This window comes from Salvelinus sp. IW2-2015, linkage group LG23 (assembly GCF_002910315.2).
Source record: "Salvelinus sp. IW2-2015 linkage group LG23, ASM291031v2, whole genome shotgun sequence".
Taxonomy (NCBI): domain Eukaryota; kingdom Metazoa; phylum Chordata; class Actinopteri; order Salmoniformes; family Salmonidae; genus Salvelinus; species Salvelinus sp. IW2-2015.
Window position 1 is genome coordinate 7147858 of NC_036863.1, and position 20035 is coordinate 7167892.

General features: G+C 41.7%; 1 protein-coding gene across 14 annotated transcripts in view; it reads left to right on the forward strand.

The window, feature by feature from the left end:
• Positions 1 to 20035, forward strand: part of LOC111950753 (phosphatidylinositol-binding clathrin assembly protein) — a 53549-nt gene that overhangs the window by 15280 nt on the left and 18234 nt on the right. For 6 of the 14 annotated variants that reach the window (XM_070434337.1, XM_070434329.1, XM_070434333.1 and 3 more), the window contains exons 2-12: positions 1800 to 1942; positions 7202 to 7277; positions 8558 to 8660; positions 8979 to 9072; positions 9277 to 9388; positions 10494 to 10600; positions 10701 to 10742; positions 11887 to 11972; positions 12618 to 12741; positions 13293 to 13429; positions 14663 to 14763. In XM_070434337.1, the coding sequence (XP_070290438.1) occupies positions 1800 to 1942; positions 7202 to 7277; positions 8558 to 8660; positions 8979 to 9072; positions 9277 to 9388; positions 10494 to 10600; positions 10701 to 10742; positions 11887 to 11972; positions 12618 to 12741; positions 13293 to 13429; positions 14663 to 14763 (1125 nt within the window). Of the gene's footprint in view, positions 1 to 1799; positions 1943 to 7201; positions 7278 to 8557; positions 8661 to 8978; positions 9073 to 9276; positions 9389 to 10493; positions 10601 to 10700; positions 10743 to 11886; positions 11973 to 12617; positions 12742 to 13292; positions 13430 to 14662; positions 14764 to 18077; positions 18201 to 20035 lie in introns of all 14 variants that reach the window. The other 8 variants (XM_070434325.1, XM_070434328.1, XM_070434327.1 and 5 more) reach the window with 4 other exon arrangements.

Here is a 20035-nt window from a genome sequence, read left to right on the forward strand (position 1 = left end):
ATCAGCTATCTACTCTGTTGTCATAAGATTTCACCTTGATGCTACCAATCCTGTACCGTGCTAGCAGCAGATCACAGCCACCCGAGCCACGGCCTGTTCAACCCACTACCATCTAGGATGAGGAGTCACTACAGGTGCATCAAAGCTGGGACCGAGAGACTGATAAACAGCTTCTATCTCCATGCCAGTCACCACTAGCCTTAGTTACTGTTCTAGCCGTTTACCACCCGGTACTCTACCCTGCACCTTAGAGACTGCTGCCCCTATTTAATAATGTTTACATACAGTACTGTTTTACTCACTTTATATGGATATACTGTTTTCTATGCATGACTCATCCTATATAACTACTGCGGTACACATCTTTTCTATTCATATACTGTCCATACTGTCTGTATCTACACCTGAGTACCAAACCGTAAGAATACCTTCCTAATTAGAGGTCAAACGATTAATCGGCATGGCCGATTTAATTAGGGCCAATTTCAAGATTTCATAACATTCGGTAATCGGCCTTTTGATTTATGTATTATATTAAGTTAAAATAAAAGGGTTCATTTCAGTATTATTGTCATTATTATAAATATATATAAAAATGGCCCATTTTTAATCGGCTTTTTTTGGTACTCCAATAAATCGGTATCTGCGTTGAAAAATCATAATCGGTCGACCTCTATTCCTAATATTGAGCACCCCCCCCCCCCCCCMTGAAAGCATTCCACARGGATGCTGGCCTATGCTGACTTCAATGTTTCCCACAGTTGTGTCAAGTTGGCTGGCTGGATGTCCTTCGGGTGGTGGACCATTCTTGATACACACTGGAAACACTGGAGTGTGAAAAACCCAGCAGCGTTGCAGATCTTGACACAAGCTTGTGCGCCTGGCACCAACTACCATTCCCTGTTCAAAGGCACTTAAATCTTTTGTCTTGTCCATTCACCCTCCGATTGTGTATGTGTGCCATTCAATGTCTCAATTGTCTCAAGGCTTATCCTTCTTCAACCTGTCTCCTCCCCTTCGTCTACACTGATTGAAGTGGATTTAACAAGTGACATGAATAAGGGGGTCATAGCTTTCACCTGGTCAGTTTGTTATGGAAAGAGCAGGTGTTCTTAATGTTTTGTATACTCTGTGTATATTAGATTCCGGACTCTGTCATTGCTCGTTATGATATTTCTTTCCCTGTACTTTTTGGATTATGTGTGTATTGCTAGGTATTATTACTGCACTACTGCAATTTTGCTGCACCTGCAAATCTGTACACTTTGATTTGATCTCCTTTTGAGCTGTGTGTGTGTGTGTGTGTGTGTGTGGGTGGATGGGCGACCTTGTGAGATCTGGCATGAGAGCACATTCTCATGGCACTGATGGAAAGGTGCCAGAAGGCATCGGCTTTCACTACAGGCCAGATGGCATGGGAGCCCTGCCAAAGACCAAAATAATGCCCAGAATGCATGTGCTATCCTCAGACAGACGTTTGTGACCACAGCTTGAAAATATATACCCTGGGTGCAACCTATCCTGGCCTATCCTATCCTGGGCTGTGCTAAGGGCTTTGTGCTCTCAGTTGAACCCGGTCGGTCAAAGTGACGAAAGCCTGTACCAGGAAGTTTTGGCATTTGCTCACAACAACAGCTTGATTCTGTGGAACTGGTTGTTCAAAACAACATCTGCCTATGCTCACACAGTCACACTTTCTCTCGCTCTCAGGCAGACTGTATGTCTGTGTCTCAATCACTTAAAATAATATGGCTATAGGACCCTACATTAACCACCATTTCCCCCACTCTCTCCCCCAGACTTGATCCACTGCACCAATGAGATGAACGTGAACATCCCCCAGCTGGCAGACACCTTGTTTGAAAGGACTGCCAACACCAGCTGGGTGGTGGTCTTCAAGTCTCTCACCGCCACACACCACCTCATGGTCTACGGCAACGAGGTGAGCAAAACCTGTCTGCAACTCCACGGAGTAGGGTGAAGCTGCTTCTAGACGCTGACCTTGGGTCAGTTTTGCATTTTCCCCACTCACGGTGAAGGTTAGTTTTTGGAGAGGAAGCTGATTCTAGATCTGTACATGGGGAAACTTCACCCTGGAGCTCTGCAACTCCACACTCCCAGCCGAGCTAAATACTATACAATGAATCTGACTCCCAGGTGAACAGAGAGGCATGTCATCCAAGACACGGACTCCGATCTCCAAATCAACCCTCATTCCTCCCTTCATACTGTAATGGTACCAATGGCAGCCCAATTCTGATCTGTTGGCACTTATAGTCCCAGTCGTGGGAAAAACAACCTGTGATTACCTAGGTTTTCCCATTGGCTCACAGCAAAAACTTGACCTTTTTCAAACACGGTTTTCTTGTTGTGTGCTTGTTTTTGTAAATTACAAAATTACATGTAAGAAAAGTACATGTCTAAAAATCTATTTTTAACATTGCCAGCTCCCGAACCTTCTCACGACTTAGAAAAACATCATATTGRTATGATACCTTCTTCCTTTGAACAAGAGTGAATTAAAAAATAGCCTGTGTCCACATCAAAAAAAAGAAAGAAAGCAAATCAGACCTGAGCTTAACTTCAAATTCTTTTTCAAAAAGATGTAGATGTCTACATTGTCTGAGGAGATGGTAGACCTCTTTGAAGTCACTATGTCCCCTGCCGTGGAGATCACCCTCTCGTTGGGAACTGAAGTGCCAGGCACAGCCAGGTAGCATCTTCCCATCATGGTAATGTGAGGGTATTTGCACTCGTTGCTTTTCCACCATGCCAGTGGATCACCATCCACTGGAATGCGGCTTGCTGCCTTGTAGGATGCCACATCCTCTTTGATGGTGTTGGCAAACGTCTTGCCTGTGTCCTTGCTCACAAAGGTCTCCCCGAAAAGCTCCTTCTTGGCTACATTATTTTGCGGAGGAGATGCCTCTGAGTCTGCTCCTGTCGACTCTGTGGCTTGACCCTGCAGAAAAAAAAAGAAAAAAAAACTAACCAATTATTTATTTTCATATTTCATAGAACTATAATTGTGGCAWTAACATTTAATAAAATCCATTCTTATTCCAAATCAAAAATGTATTCTAATAGCAATAGCATAGACTAAGATTAGACTGCACTATATTTATTATTTAAGTAATTCACTTTTTTTTTACCTCTTCAGTGGACACAATCTCAGTGGTGACATCACTGTATGTCCTCCGGTGTAGGGCAGGGTCTAGGTGAGATAGGGACTTGAATCTTGGATCCAGTGCAGTAGCTCTATGAGGGTTGTCCTGTACATTCGGGGGGTATCTGGGGTTCAGGTCCTCTCTAATGGCAGCCTTGACATCTCTAGTGAKGGTGCTGTCTTCCTCACTTGGGGCCATGGATTGTAGAGTTCTTGTTTTCAGAGGTAGGATCATGGACACAGACGGTGCAGTTTCAGTGCTCAATAGGGTTGTAACCGGTTTGAGGGGTTTGAGCACCTGGAGGACCTCCTCTGCCACTTTCACATCATCAGACAAGGTGACGATGTCTTTATGTTTTTTCAGGGTCTTGTCTGTCAGTGCAGAGTAYACAGCTGCCTGCTGCTCMAGATAGCTCTCCAACATGTCATAAGTGGAGGTCCATGTTGTTGTGACATCGTGTATTAGCTTGTGAGTCAGTAGCTGTAGCATTTCTTGCTTGGTCTTAAGCACATGAGCGGCTGTTGTGCTTCGGTGGAAAAAGGAAACCATCTTCCTGATCCTCCCAAGGAGGCAGTCTGGTTCACTGCGATTTGGTATTTTTTTTATTAGGATCCCAATTAGCTGTTGAAAAAGCAGCAGCGACTCTTCCTGGGGTCCACACAAAACATGAAACATAATACAGAATGACATAATACAGAACATCATTATACAAGACCAGAACAACATACATTCCCCTTTGGGATGCTAAATTGATCACATGTGCAAAGCAAGCTATCTGTGGCCCCAGTCCAGCTTCTATCACTGCATTTACTTGGTTCTTGGCATTATCTGTGGTGATTGGGATATTGTTATTGGGCCTCTCTACCTTCCACTCTGCTACTGCTCCAAGCAGTACCTGCGCCAGATTTGTGCCTGTGTGACTCTCATAGGGGCGTGTCTGTAGCACCGGACTTCACATCTCCCGCTCCTCTGTGGTGTAGTGAGCAGTCACAGTCACGTAGCTTTCCGTTTTCCTGGAGGTCCACCTGTCTGGGCAACAGAGGATTCCTTGGATAATTTGTCGACAATTTTGATAGTTTCCTGTTCATAAAGATCTGGCACGATCTTCATACTGAAGTTGTTGCGCCAGGGGATTTYGTTGCGTGGCTCAAGCACTTTCACCATATTTTTAAACCCTTGTTTTCCACAACAGAGTATGGCCTCATGTCTGCAGCGATAAACATCCCAATAGATTTGGTAATGGCTTTAGCCCGGTCTGATTCTGCAGCAAAGGGCTGCTTAAATATCGCGGTGAGAAGTTGTTGTCTCTTGGCTGAGATGGCTCCTGTCACTGACACACCAGGGTGATGAAGCTTTAAATGTGTGGCCATGCTCAATGTATTTCCATGATCATACGGCTTTCTTGTGGCACAATGCCTACACGCCGTAATGGTGTTGTCCACCACCCTTCATCCGCCATCATATTTGACAGGGAAGCCAAAATGCTCCCATACATGAGACTTAAATGAAGCGGGAGGCTTTTCCAGTTCTTCAGCTCCTCCGCTAGCCATGGCTGTCACTGCACATTTTTTCAACGCGAGCATCCATGATTGATTTGTTGGGATTCAACATGCCCCGTTCACGTGAACAGTACACACAACTGCTTTAAAAAAAAATAATCAAATCAACCTTTAGGCTTCAGAATAAAACACAGCACACATCTGTCTTGTCTATCTTTTCACTGCAACTCTGCATTAAGATATAGGGAATTATTACTTTAAAAAGTAACAGCGGCATTTCACACTATGATGGTTAAACTTTGCAATTGATTCGTGGTTCACATGCGTGCCGAACCGTGGGGGGTGATCTGTACGGATTAACTACGGTTCGTTACACCACTAGCTCAAACACATTTAAGAAGGAAAGACATTCCACAAATGTACTTTTAACAAGGCATACTTGTTAACTGAAATGCATTCCAGATGACTACCTCATGAAGCTGGTTGAGAGAATGTCAAGTGTGCAAAGCTGTCATCAAGGCAAAGGGTGGTTACTTTGAAGAATATCAAATATAACATACATTTTGATTTGTTTAACACTCTTGGTTACTCTTGGTTACTACATGATTCCATATGTTTTATTTCATAGTTTTGATGTATTCACTATTATTCTGCAATGTAGAAAATAGTAAAAAAAATAAAGAAATGCTGGAATGAATAGGCGTCAACTTTTGCCATTAATTGGGCAAAACATCTGAATTTGGCAGTCTGTGTRAACACAGTCTACTAGTGGTGTTAAGGTATTTTGAAATCCATTTAACACTGGTTTGAAGTGAAGCAGTATCCAGTGACAAATTACATAATTCTATCATACTTCTTCTTTTGAGAAGATGCTCTTACAGTTGAAGTCGGAAGTTTACATACACTTAGGTCGGAGTCATTAAAACTCGTTTTTCAACCACTCCACAAATTTCTTGTTAACAAACTATAGTTTTGGCAAGTCAGTAAGGACATCTACTTTGTGCATGACACAAGTCATTTTTCCAACAATTGTTTACAGACAGATTATTTCACTTATAATTCACTGTATCACATTTCCAATGGGTCAGAAGTTTACATACACTAAGTTGACTGTGCCTTTAAACAGCTTGGTAAATTCCAAATTTCAATGCCTATCTTTAAACTCAGTCCCTCTTTTGCTTGACATCATAGGAAAATCAAAAGAAATCAGCCAAGACCTCAGGAAAAAAAATTGTAGACCTCCACAAGTCTGGTCATCCTTGGGAGCAATTTCCAAACGCATGAAGGTACCACGTTCATCTGTACAAACAATAGTATGCAAGTATAAACACCATGGGACCACGCAGCCGTCATACCGCTCAGGAAGAAGACGCATTCTGTCTCCTAGAAGAATGATGTACTTTGGTTCGAAAAGTGCAAATCAATCCCAGAACAACAGCAAAGGACCTTGTGAAGATGCTGGAGGAAACGGGTACAAAAGTATCTATATCCACAGTAAAAACGAGTCCTATATCGTCATAACCTGAAAGGCCGCTCAGCAAGGAAGAAGCCACTGCTCCAAAACCGCTATAAAGCCAGACTACGGTTTGCAACTGCACATGGGGACAAAGATTGTACTTTTTGGAGAAATGTCCTCTGGTCTGATGAAAAAAAAAAATAGAACTCTTTGGCCATAATGACCATCGTTATGTTTGGAGGAAAATGGGGATGCTTGCAAGCCGAAGAACACCATCCCAACATGAAGCACGGGTATGGAAGCATCATGTTGTGGGGGTGCTTTGCTGCAGGAGGGACTGTGCACTTCACAAAAAGAAGCATCATGAGGAGGGAAAATTGTGGATATATTGAAGCAATATCTCAAGACATCAGTCAGGAATTAAAGCTTGGTCGCAAATGGGTCTTCCAAATGGACAATGACCCCAAGCCATACTTCCAAAGTTGTGGCAAAATGGCTTCAGGACAACAAAGTCAAGGTATTGGAGTGGCCATCACAAAGCCCTGACCTCAATCCCATAGAAAATGTGTGGGCAGAACTGAAAAAGCGTGTGCGAGCAAGGAGGCCTACAACCTTACTCAGTTACATCAGCTCTGTCAGGAGGAATGTGCCAAAATTCACCCAACTTATTGTGGGAAGCTTGTGGAAGGCTACCCAAAATGTTTGACCCAAGTTAAACAATTTAAAGGCAATGCTACCAAATACTAWTKGAGTGTATGTAAATTTCTGACCCACTGGGAATGTGATGAAAGAAATAAAAGCTGAAATAAATAATTCTCTCTACTATTATTCTGACATTTTACATAAAAATAAAGTGGTGATCCTAACTGACCTAAGACAGGGAATTTTTACTCGGATTAAAGGTCAGGAATTGTGAATAACTGAGTTTAAATGTATTTGGCTAAGGTGTATGTAAACTTCCGACTTCAACTGTATGTAACATTGCTATGCATTTTCAGCTGTTGGTGAATGCACTTATTGGCAATCTAGGAGTTCCTTTTGTATTGCAAAAAGTTTTTACACATGTTTCTGTGTTGCAGAGATTTATACAGTACCTGGCTTCAAGGAACACGCTTTTTAACCTCAGTAACTTTTTGGACAAAAGTGGCCTACAAGGTGAGTGAAGTCAGCTCTGCAGCACTCTGCATTTTATCACAGGCTCAGTACCGTCTTCACTGGAGCATTTGAGCTCATACAGTATCTTAAGGTCTATTCTCTCAGGTCAATCAACAGGGCTGCGTTCAGCAGGGAACAATGTYACTGAACATTCAAATAGGCATGCTTCTTCTAGAAAATACATTTGAAATAGAATAAGGAATCACGTCAGCTCTATTCTAGAACTGCAACGTTCTGTAACTTTTGCCTACTAAACGTGTGCGTGCACACGACAACAGGCAATATTGAGACTTGCAAGACTGAGAAAGTCCAAATCCCCGAGCTGACAAGGTAAAACTCTGTCKTTCTGCACCTGAACAAGGCAGTTAACCCACTGTTCCCCGGTAGGCTGACATTGTAAATAAKAATTTTTTCTTAACTGACTTGCCTAGTTAAATAAAGTTTAAATAAAAAGAAATGTTAACAAGATGCATGGCATCCCAGACCAGTGGGAGTATAATGGTAGAGTAATCATAATAACCCACATTCCTTTTGTCAGATTGTGTTACTGATAAATTACGGTAATAGGGAGCTGTCAGTTTGTTTAAGGATGATGACTTGGTTGGGGAGTATAGCACTCATGACAGAAATCTACAAGATCGTGAGCTGTCAAAGACAGCCTGTTGGGCCTTTACTTTAGAAGAAAATACGGGACAGACCATATATAAAAAATGCAGTTGCCCATTCTTTTTTGCTACAATGGCTGTGCCCCCATAGGATGACAATGCGCCCATCCACAGGGCACGAGTGGTCACTGAATGGTTTGATGAGCATGAAAACGATGTAAACCATATGCCATGGCCGTCTCAGTCACCAGATCTCAACCCAAATGAACATTGATGGGAGATTCTGGAGCGGCGCCTGAGACAGCGTTTTCCACCAACAAAACACCAAATGATGGAATGTCTCGTGGAGAATGGTGTTGCATCCTCCAGTAGAGTTCGACACTTGTAGAAACTATGCCAAGGTGCATTGAAGCTGTTCTGGTGGATCGTGGTGGCCCAACGCCCTATTAAGACACCCGTATATCCACCAATAAACTCTGAAGTCGTCTTCATTTCCAAAATCAATGGAAAGAATTTGCCTCTGCTTATTGTATCACTTAGTTCCCCAAATAAACAGTTAAGAGTATAGGCTAGTTGTTTGAAAAGGTGATTATGTGGCAGTTCTACAGTGAGATGTGTATCACCATCAAGATGCACCTCATGCTAAAACATTTATTTCCCTATTGTCTTTTTCAGGCTATGACATGTCAACGTTCATAAGGAGGTATAGTCGCTACTTGAATGAGAAGGCTGTATCGTATCGACAGGTCGCTTTTGACTTCACCAAAGTAAAACGAGGGTAAGGACTTTAATTCTCTGTTCAAATGTTTTCTTATAGCATCCGTCTCAGATCTACCTAGTTTCTCCTATATTGTATACACAATGTGCAGTCGACTCCTGGGAAGTGTGTTTTGAATACATTTTTGGGTATATTGCTTACTCCTGCATGGTGCATATGGTGTAAGGGTTGGTTTGGGATTGGGCATCTGAGTAAGTGTAGTGTTGTTCACTAAGCCTAATTCAAATTCATTATTTTAGGTTGCATGCTTCATGACATTGACAATCCAACATCAATAGTATTGGGCCCCTAATGATTGGAATATTATCTTTCCCCAAGGGCGGATGGCGTTATGAGAACCATGAACACAGAGAAGTTACTGAAGACCCTACCCATTATCCAAAATCAGATGGATGCACTACTTGATTTCAATGTAAGTTCCTTGTAACTTGTTATACTTCTATGGCCTGAATAAACGCTCCAGCTCTCGAATATGACACTATTGCAAAAAAACTGTCGGCGAATGAGTAGCCCTGTCGTGTGGTTGGGAGTTACCGCTGAGTCAGACCAATGAGAGTGCTTGATGGGTCGTCTGTCAATTCAATTGGTCTGCTTTGGATCCCCCCTCCATCTCCAGGTCAACGCCAATGAGCTTACCAACGGAGTGATAAACGCGGCCTTCATGCTTCTGTTCAAAGATGCCATTCGACTGTTTGCGGCCTACAACGAAGGCATTATTAACCTGTTGGGTAAGTACTTCTGCCTTCTGGCTCTCAAGAGGCTCTGGCCTGCCAAAACCAAGTCATTATTGCCATATCATCGTAACCATGGAGCAGCGCTGATGCAGAGACACCTTTGCACCCTGTCGTTCTGGGTTGATACTGTATCTCTGGCCTCAATATGTTTTTACACAACTCACTATCAGCCTGCTCCATGCTATCAGGTTAACTTAACGAGGGCCAATAAACAACAGTGTTCTACTACTGCTCTGCTTTGTTTTAGTGAACTGGGTTTGCAAGGTGACATAAGGTCTGTAGGTTGGTTGAATTCCTTTTGAAATTCAGACATTCTATTCAATGTCTGAAACACTGAAACAATCTAGTTTCCAATTCATTCTAAATGAGTTTCCTGAAGGGACTGTGTTAAAATGAAATTGCGCACAATGCTGGTGGAGAGACTGGTCTTGCACACAGTCTATTCGACTACTCTGCATATCTGTTTGCACATGTGGTTCCGTGCACATGTAGTTCCGTGCACATGTAGTTCCTTGCACATGTAGTTCCGTGCACATGTAGTTCAGTGCACAAGTTGGAAATGAAAATAATGTCAATAACATTGGAAATAGAAATTCCAGAACACTAACATTCTATTTCTCCACAAAGTTGGACATTAGACTGGAGTTAGAGAATTGCACTTGGTTCCTAGACTATGATAAATTGCTGGTCATTACATGCATGTCAAGGCTGTATTCTCTGCTATGAGGATGGATGCCTCTCTCACTCAGATGAGAGCCTTGTTCCTTTTGGGAGACTGAGCAGGCCTGTGGGGGGTGGAGGAGCAAATTGGATATGAGCAAACATCAGTGAAACGTTTACCAGCTAGTGAGACATGTTTAGGATTCATGCACCCCTTTGGAGAGTTTGTATACTTCCTGCAGACATCTACATTTTAAGGGACGATTTTCTGATTGGAGAAAAGTGTAATATTTAGAATTATACTATGGAATATTCAGCAACTCCTCCATTAATTTGCAAAGGCAGTTTGATTAATTTGATACAGTTTGATAGTTTATCCTTATTTGATGACATTTAAGTTCCAGTGCTTCATTATCATGTTATTCTTTTCACTTCACAGAGAAGTACTTTGACATGAAGAAAACTCAATGCAAAGAGGGCCTTGACATCTACAAGAAATTCCTCACTAGAATGACAAGAATCTCTGAATTCCTTAAAGTAGCGGCGGTAAGATCCAACCTAGCTAACTTCTGTGTGATCAGATTTTTTACTCCTACATTCACTTTTACTCCATGTTATCTTGAACCTCCTCCCTCTTTCCTTGCAGCAAGTAGGGATTGATCGAGGGGACATCCCAGACCTCTCCCAGGTAAGACCTGATGCTATCTATTGCTTTCGTATCTCTCTGGCCCGAAAGTGCAGAGGGTCTGAGATAGAGCCCTGCTGAACCCCTCGGCTTGACTTTATTTCAACGCTCCTCAGTGTGCTGGCTGCCGGCCTCTCTCACCACCCTGCCACCTCCTGCAGTTTCAGACCTTCTAAATGGTTACCTCTGCACAGCCCTAGCTATCATATATTGCTTTCTTGGGCGCACACTGCATGTGGAAGGAAACGCTACTAAAGGAAACGCCAGACTCAGGCCCTGCCCAAATACTTTCTAAATGCTTCTTTCCTTCAAGTAATCAAATCACAGATCTGATTTGGTTGGATTGATGAAAGCAGTAGGTTGATAACCTTGCCCWCATCTCTCCAATCACTTCTAGATCTGTGATTGAGGAAGGAAGGGTGCACTTTATTTGCATTYGAACAGGGACTCCCTCTCACCTGACCTTGCACGKCATACAGCACATAAAGGTGTTAACATCGACCTTTGTCAAAGCATATACTGAGTAGGCTAGACCTGAGATGAAAGGAATAAAAGGAAAAATATACTTCCACTTTGTATACATTGAAAATGGATACATTGTATACATTGAAAAGCATATAAACACTGTATGCTATTGTACTGTTTCATGTCACCTTTCAAGAAGGGCCACATGTTGTATGGGGTTAGYTACATCTCTCGCTTGCGTATCCAGTCTTAGAATAAAATGGTATTATGTTTTTACTTTTCTTATCACCATGTTCAGATGGTGCTTTAGCAAGACAAACAGTATTTTGCAAGGGCATTCATTTTGTGATTTGTATTTTATTAGGACTGTTTTGGATTTTAAATAATGCCTTTAGCTAGTACCTTTCCCCCAAAACGTTATCATCGCTGATCTTTATCATCGCTGRTAATTGCCACCTTTATATTCTGTATTTTTCCTTAACGTTCCATCTTCAGATTACAGTTTGTGTAAGTATCTGTATCCCACTCTTTTTAAGTGTTTGTAAGGGTAGTTTGTTTTCTTYGTGTGCATTGTGAAATAACTAGGCATGCTTACTGTTTGTGTTTCTGTCTGCTGTTACACCTTTGTGATTGCATTTTTCCCCCCAACCTTTGAACTCACTATTTGTTTCCATTTTAATAGGCCCCCAGTAGCCTCTTGGATGCCTTAGAGCAGCATTTGGCTTCTTTAGAAGGGAAGAAGGTGAAAGATTCCACAGCAGCCAGCAGGTACTGTTATTTTCCATTCCATTTACTCACTGCCTATTCAATACAGTCCAGTCAGACAAAGCCTGTTTTGCTCAGGTACCAAATTTAGCAAGTGGGTGTGAGCTGGAGCTGAAGTGTTTGTTGGTGGGTAGCAATCTCAACAATATGTTTTTGTACTGCGGTCCAAAGTATGCTTTTCCTTTCTGTGTGTTTTGCCAGTTGTTTCCGAGAAAATATTGACGAATGCTCCGGGAGCCACAGTTGCAGTGTTTTTACCCTCAATTTATGAAAGTCCTATATTGTTAATAAAGACCTACTTGTCTGTGGCTAATGCCAGGCGCATTTGATTTAGTTTGCTTTTTGTGTCTTTCAATGTACTATAATAATATGCACGTACCATCAGTGCTCATTCAGGTTTTCTGTTTAGTGGGAAAGGTGTGTTATAAACTATCCCTGTCAAGCAGAATCCTTTCTATTTTATTTCAWCCTCCTATTACTATTGTAGCCTGTATCTATCAAAGTGCAGTTGTAAAAATATGTGCCACTTTCTTTCACTGAGCTTGTAGAACAACACAGTCCTTTTGACAATGGTCAGTAAACAGTTTTACCATAGCCCCCACTAACTGACCCCTGTCTCTCTCTCTTCCTATGTCTCTGTCCATCCAGGGCTAGCACTCTCTCCAACGCTGTCTCTTCTCTGGCCAACACGGGCATATCTTTCACCAAAGTGGACGAGAGGGAAAAGCAGGCAGCTCTGGAGGAAGAGCAGGCTCGCCTAAAAGCGCTGAAGGTACATTTTCCTTTCAGTGTGCTCCCCTCGCTATCTCTGACTGTCTGATCTCTCTCGCTCTCCCCCTTCAACTATCCTTTCGGCTTATTGCCCTACTGGGTTTAATCTGTGCTGACTGGTCAGCAGCATCTGTAGAACATTCAGTGATAATGAACAAAAATTMAATGATTTTCTGCCTTTGGGGGGAAAGGCAATGTCGAGGGAGTTTCTTTATTTTGTTTTGGAGTGGATAAGCTGCCCTTAACTTGGTCTAGCATTTTATTGAGCAGTATTCACACTACAGCGATCAAGTCTTCAATGAGGTTTTTGGTCTCGTTTTATTCTAAATTAATGCTATGGTAACCAACCAAGCATCAAGCCCGAGGTCATCCAAAGAAGGGATATTTTTTTAGCTAATAAGTTGCTCTCCTGAGATCATCAGGCCACGGAGTCCCCACCACCTTGGTTAAAAATTGAGTCAAAATACATGCTCTCAGAAAATGTTAGCTGGCCAGTGTACTGTAGGTAGGCCCGGGTGCTTGTTTTTGTTGACTTTTGCCCGTTCCACCTAGGAGCAGCGTCTGAAGGAACTCCAGAACGGTCATTCTTCCTATGCCACCACGGTTGCCTCCCCTGTGTCCACTGACGGACGAACCATCAACACAGCACCAGCCATCGACCTTTTCTCCACACCCAGCTCCACAAACGGGTTAGAGCACCCATTCTCTCCTAGGCCTTACCCTTATCACTCCCCCACCGACTTTGCCAAAATGCTATGTTACATGTTTAGTGCCCAGGCACTGATCATAGCTCCTTGTTGAGTTTATGGTTGTGCCCTATATAGTGCACTACCTTGGACCAGAGCCCTATGAACCTTGGTGAAAAGTAGTGCACTAAATGGGGAATAGGGTGCCATTTGAGATGGAAACTATGTTTACATTTGCTTACCYATCCAGTTGTTTCAGATGTTTGAGGGAGTATTAATAATAGTGTAGTGGTTGGGGTTGTTGAAGCCAGACTAGACAGTCAAKGCCATGTATCCATAGAGCCAAATACTCCATTGCTATTAATCGGCCTACCCATCTATTCTTACCCACTCTTCCCTATGCCTTTGCCCACCTAATGAATTTGATGCTCGTGGAACTATTCTGTAGTGCCCCAGCTGCACACATGTCAGTGTACTAGAGCTGGGATGATCAATGGACACCGACCGTACCGATCACATCGCAGGCWTTTTGCTGATATCGTTCATTACGATAAGTAGCCTAAAATAGAGAAATGTGAAGTTTGAAATGAAATAAGTTTGCTAATATGGGTGATTGTTAATGRGACAATTTATGGCTACAACCATAGTAGTAGTTTACAGGATAATAATAAAACAAAAACTGGTGCACATTAATGTTAYAGACTTTCTATTTATCATTATCGCATCAATTCAGGACATTTATCGGGGTATGGATTTTTSTCCATATCACCCAGCTCTRCAATGTCCTTCTAAAAATAATCTTGTACATAAATGTGAGCATTACAAAATAAGAAGAATAATGAATAAAYCGTAGCGCCAATTTAAAGGTGGATGGCAAGGGTGCATTCCCCCGTTTGAAAGCATGCAGCTCAGGGGTAGCTGTTTACGGAGCCTCCATGACGGTACAGAGGGTATTGATTGCATGTGACTTTCAGAGACTCCACTGTTTCTCCCTCTTGGCTGCTTAATCAAGCCTGACAAGTTTGTCTTCAGTGTGCGTGAAATGTTTTTGACTTTTATTTTATTTTTTGTAGGTGAAGGGTGGGAGTAAGGAGTAGGTAGAATGTTCCCCGCCTACCCTTTGCTAGGTGAAACTTCTACCTGGAGCGTTATGAAAACCTTTTGAGTAGGCTATGGGAGAGTTGGGGTTTAACTTTTGTGAGACATTTTAACTTCCCTTCCTCCTCCCCCCTCAAGCACTTCCAAGGCGGCGAGTGACCTTCTGGACTTGCAGCCTGCATTTCAGCAGCAGGCACTGCTACTCTCCACTGGCCTACCAACAGCCAACACATGGGGAGGTGAGAGCTCCCGTCACACCGCGGATTGCCTGTTTTACACGCCTGATTCTCTCACACACACACACACACACTCTTTTTCATTCAGATTCCTCTGGGTAAACTGTGATGGGCCTCTCCACAGGTCATAGTGGATACAACCCTTAGCATTCTCAAACAGCTTATTAACTCGATAAGCTTGCTGGTGGTGGATATACACAGTACCTGGTGTATTTGACCTAACTCCTGAAAGCTATTGGTGAACTTGAATTTGAAATTGGATGTTAAGACCACTAATAAAATCAGGTAAAGTTGATCAACAATCAAATCACAGTTATTTATTCATTAGGATCCCCATTAGCTGCTAYACYTCCTGGGATWCAAAAAGGAATATAACAATTACATGATAACAAAACAACAGCCTACATCATAAATAAAACAATRCATCATGCAAGACATAATTACTATATAAAAAAAAACATCAACATAAAATGTACAGCATTAAAATATTAGTGTGTGTGTGGGTATACGCGTGTCTCTTCACAGTCTGCGTTGTACCGTGAGGGGTTTTATCTGTTTTTTAAATCTGATTTTACTGCTCGCTTGAGTTACTTGATGKGGAAGAGAATTCCATGTAATCATGGCTCTGTATTATTGTGCGTTTCCCAGAGTCTGTTGTGGACTGTGAAGAGACCCCTGGTGGCATGTCTTGTGGGGTATGTATGGATGTGTTAGTTTGAACAGAGAGTTCGGTGCTTTCAACATGTCAATACCTCTCACAAAGACAAATAGTGATGCTATCAATCTCTCTACTTTGMGCCAGGAGAGATTRACATACATGTTATTGATATTAGCTCTCTGTTTTCGTTTAAGGGCCAGTCGTACTGCTTTGTTCTGGGCCAACTGTAWTGTCCTTATTTGTGGCACTTGACCATATGACTGGGCAGTAGTCCAGGTGTGATAAAACTARAGCCTGTAGGACTTGCTTTGTTCATTGTCRTGTCAAGAAAGCGGMGCATCACWTTATTATGGACAGACCTCTCCCCATATTAGATACCGTTGCATCAATATGTTTTGACCATGACACTTTACAATCCTGGGTTACACCAATCAGTTTCGTCTCAACTTGCTCAATTTCCACATTATTCATTACAAKATTTAGTTTAGGTTTCGTGAATGATTTGTCCCAAATACAATACTTTTTGATATATTTAGGATGCCATTCTAAAAATGACTGCAGCTCTTTAAGTGTTGCAGTTATCACTTCCTGTGGTAGCTGACCTGACATGTGTAATGTTGAGTCATCAGTGTAMATAGACACACTGGCTTTACCAAGGCTAACGATAGGTCATTGGTAAAAAATGTAAAAWGTAAGGGGCCAAGATCTTGAGGTATGCCTAACTCTACCTGGTTTACATTAGAGGATTGCATTAAAGAACAGTCTGTGTTCTGTTGGATAGGTAACACTCAATCCATGATATGTCAGAGGATGTAAAGCCATAACACAGGGTTTTTTCAGCAGCAGACTATGATCAATAATGTCAAAAGCTTGCCTGATGACTCAACTGAATTCTTCCACTGAATCATTTGCTTKTAGGGCTCCCGAGTSGCACAGCGGTCTAAGCCACTGCATCTCAGTGCTAGAGGYGTCACTACAGACCGGGGTTAAATTCCAGGCTGTATCACAACCGGATGTGATTGGGAGTCCCATAGGGCAGCGCACAATTGGCGCAGTGTCGTTAGGGTTTGGCCGGGGTATGCCTTCATTGTAAATAAGAATGTGTTCTTAACTAACCTCCTAGTTACATTCTTTTAAAAATACATACCTCAGTCTGAGTCTGCCATCTTTGAAGTTGGTTGTGGTGATGTCAAAATGAGGGGTTTTGTTTAAGACAAAGTAATCAGCGATTGGATCATCTCTAACCAATCAGAGTATCAAAGCCAATGACACATTTTCAAAACGTTGCATTACCCACGCGTGTGCTGGCTCTGGCTCAATCCATCGGTTTCTGGGACCAATCAGATGGTCTAGAACGTATTTCCATTCTAGAAATCGTATGGGAGGTACTCAGATCGAGACTCATTGCGGAGAAGAAACTAACATCCATGGGTGTGGCGCAGTGTTTGACTGGAGCAAGGAGTTTTTGTAGCCAGGCAAATCAAAAGCTGCACTGAAGTCTAACGAAACAGCTCCTGAAATCTTATTATCAGTTTAGTAGTTTGCCAGACAAACTGTCAGCAACTCTAAAATAACGGTCTGTATCATGACTGTAACCTTATTTATTCATATTATTAAATTTAGTAACTGACCTTTTCTGATTTACTATGACACCTGTTGTTCATCATTCATGGCATTTGTATTTAAACCTCGTGATGCAGGTGCCAAATTAAGAGGCACCTTTATCTTGAGTGCCTTGTAATGTTGTGTGTGCTTTGGAATTTAGGGGCATGTGTCAATGGAAAGTAAATAATGATAAGGTTGAAATTATTAGATAAACCTACTTAACTGTGTTTTCCTTTTCACTTACAACTACACCGTTCAGGTTCTTGTAGTCACAGTATGAATCCACTGTTACTTTTTGTCAGTCCTGCAAAKTTTCAGGTTAATCAACTTGAAGCTAGAATTATTTATTTTTGTATTCTTGTTATTTATAATTGTATGTAACTTTTTTTTAGACTTGATAAAAGAATAAAGTATACTTTTCAAAAACGTTTTTAAAGCAAATGTGCTGCATTTGTTCCAATTGAATATTTCCATAAAGGACGGTGCAGTGTAGGTTACATGGATTAAGGCTGTCTTGGTTTGTGTCATGTCTAGAAGTGAACATTATCGACTGGAGCACGTGTTTCTTCTTCTTTTCCACTAGAATTGACTTTGCTGATAGCTATTTTATTGAGGACAAATGTACTTATTATGACTGAGATGTGGTTTTCCACCTGGCTATCTTCAGATGAATTCAATAACTAAGTTGCTGTTTTTCTGCTAAATTACTTAAATGTCATGTTAAAATTCCATATGGCCTTTGGTATAACCACGTGATGAAATAACCTGCTTTTTTTTTTTAAAGCATAAAATATTGTTTGTTATAGCTTGGCAAAGATTATTGTGACTCTAGATGACAACATAAGGCTGCTTGTTTCCAAGTCTACTTCAATATTAGTTTCCTTGCAATGATACTTGGAGTATTTGTGATACTATCACAGTTTATGAAGAATTYTGTCTGAGGCATGGGGTTTATGTTCATGTTTCTGCATGCTTTCCTTTGACTTGACTCGCCGTCCTATTCTAACTTCTCCCTGTTCTCTCTCTTTCTGTTCTGTCCCCTTTGCCTGTGTAGATCCTTTCACTTATACAGAAGCTGTCGAAGACTCCATTCCAAACTTTAACCCTTTCCTTATACATCCTGTTGTGTCTTCCGATGGTGTTAGTTCTAGGACACCCACTCATGAAATGTTTGGTGGTAAACAACATTTACAATTTTTTTGTGTTAAGTTTTCTTTGTCTGTTATGGTGTTGTCAGAAATGTCTCCCATTGTCATATTCAGCCTGCATGCACCATTCCATAGACATAAAAACCAGTAGATGGGGATGGCTCTGACATCAGCCATGTATTCCTATGGAAAACTCCCGATGGTGCATGAAGCCGGAAACTATTTACATTTGAAGCGCGCCWTATTACTGAATGGCACCAAAAAATCGCTAAGATCATGGTGAAAGTGCCTGTAACTAGCAAAGGATCATGGTCGATGTAGTCGTTTTCATCCTGCCTGAGCGGGATAACCTTAATGTCTATGGCATGAGGGCGCGAGCCTCCTCATAGCCTGCCGGCCCGTGATTGGTCTGTTTCGGCATGTGGTCCTGTGTGACAACAAATGTAGTGATCAGAATGGATCACTATTTAATTAAATATCTCCATTTGTAGCGAACTTCAAAATAATTCACTGTGGGGATCGAACTTAATCATAATAAACTAATTCTATAGCCCAATACGTCTGTAAATTTTGGGGSCTTTCAAGTGCAGACCAGGGCTTTTGGCACTGCTAGTTTGAAGTCACCAGCAGAACTCGTGAATTAATGCTCCAGACTGGACACTGGGGACTTTGCACCATTACGCGTCTTTCTCCTAGCCTTTACAACACAGGTGCACCTCAAAAGTGATACTAAAGCGGCAATCAGCAATTGAAACAATAACGCGAAAGCTTCATCCCCGCCCCTGTTTTGGTAAAAAGCTGAGGGATGTGGCTGGAGAAATTAAACCACTCTCAAATTAAYAGACAGAGCTATGGATGCAAGGACTGACCTTCCATGATATCAACATTATTGTTTTAACCATGTTTTGAGGCTATATAGTGTTTGTTTACATTTACGTTGTTTACAAACATTGGAGTAAATAAAACAAGCTTATTTTGTGTTCTGATGCGGTATGAAATTGAACTAAGCTCATGAGGTATTTCTAAGGTATATTCTTCAAGGCTCAGTGGGTACATATCATGAATGAAGGGCAACAATGGATGTAGCACTGCAGATTGCCCCTTGAGTTGATGCAGAGTCAAAAGTGCTTGCTTCATAACTCCAGTATTCTGAAGGGGAATATAGAATTCAACAGTGAATGTCTGGGGCTGTTCACATTGTGTGTGGTGCTTACAATTTGTGTTTACATACGGTATATGATGTGGTATTTAGATGTACTGATGCTACTAAAGGTTTTTCAGGAATCGGGTGCTTATCTTGGTCGTTGTAGATCCTTGGTATTAAAAAAAAACAAGGAAAGGTGATAGCATCTCTCATTAATGACCACAGCTACAAGGTTTTAAGTTTATGGTGCTTTTTTTTTAAGCTGACACATTTCAGCCGTGTGGTCCTTGTCAAGCTTGCTAGCACCGTTAACTAAACCTTGCTGTTACTGTATATTTGTTTTGGTTTGACTGTGTGCCGTGGCATGCCGCTGACTGATTAGGTTATTTATAGCATGGGCCTTAAAATATTTACATTTGCCTCGTTTCCTTACCTGTGTGTGTTCATAGCATGTCACTTACTATGTTTCCTTACCTTATGTGTGTTCATAGCATGTCACTTTACTATGTTTCCTTACCTTATGTGTGTTCATAGCATGTCACTTTACTATGTTCCTTACCTGTTGTGTGTTCATAGCATGTCACTTTACTATGTTTCCTCTACCTTAGTGTGTTCATAGCATGTCACTTTACTATGTTTCCTTACCTTTACCTGTGTGTGTTCTAGCATGTCACTTTACTATGTTTCCTTACCTTATGTGTGTCATTAGCATGTCACTTT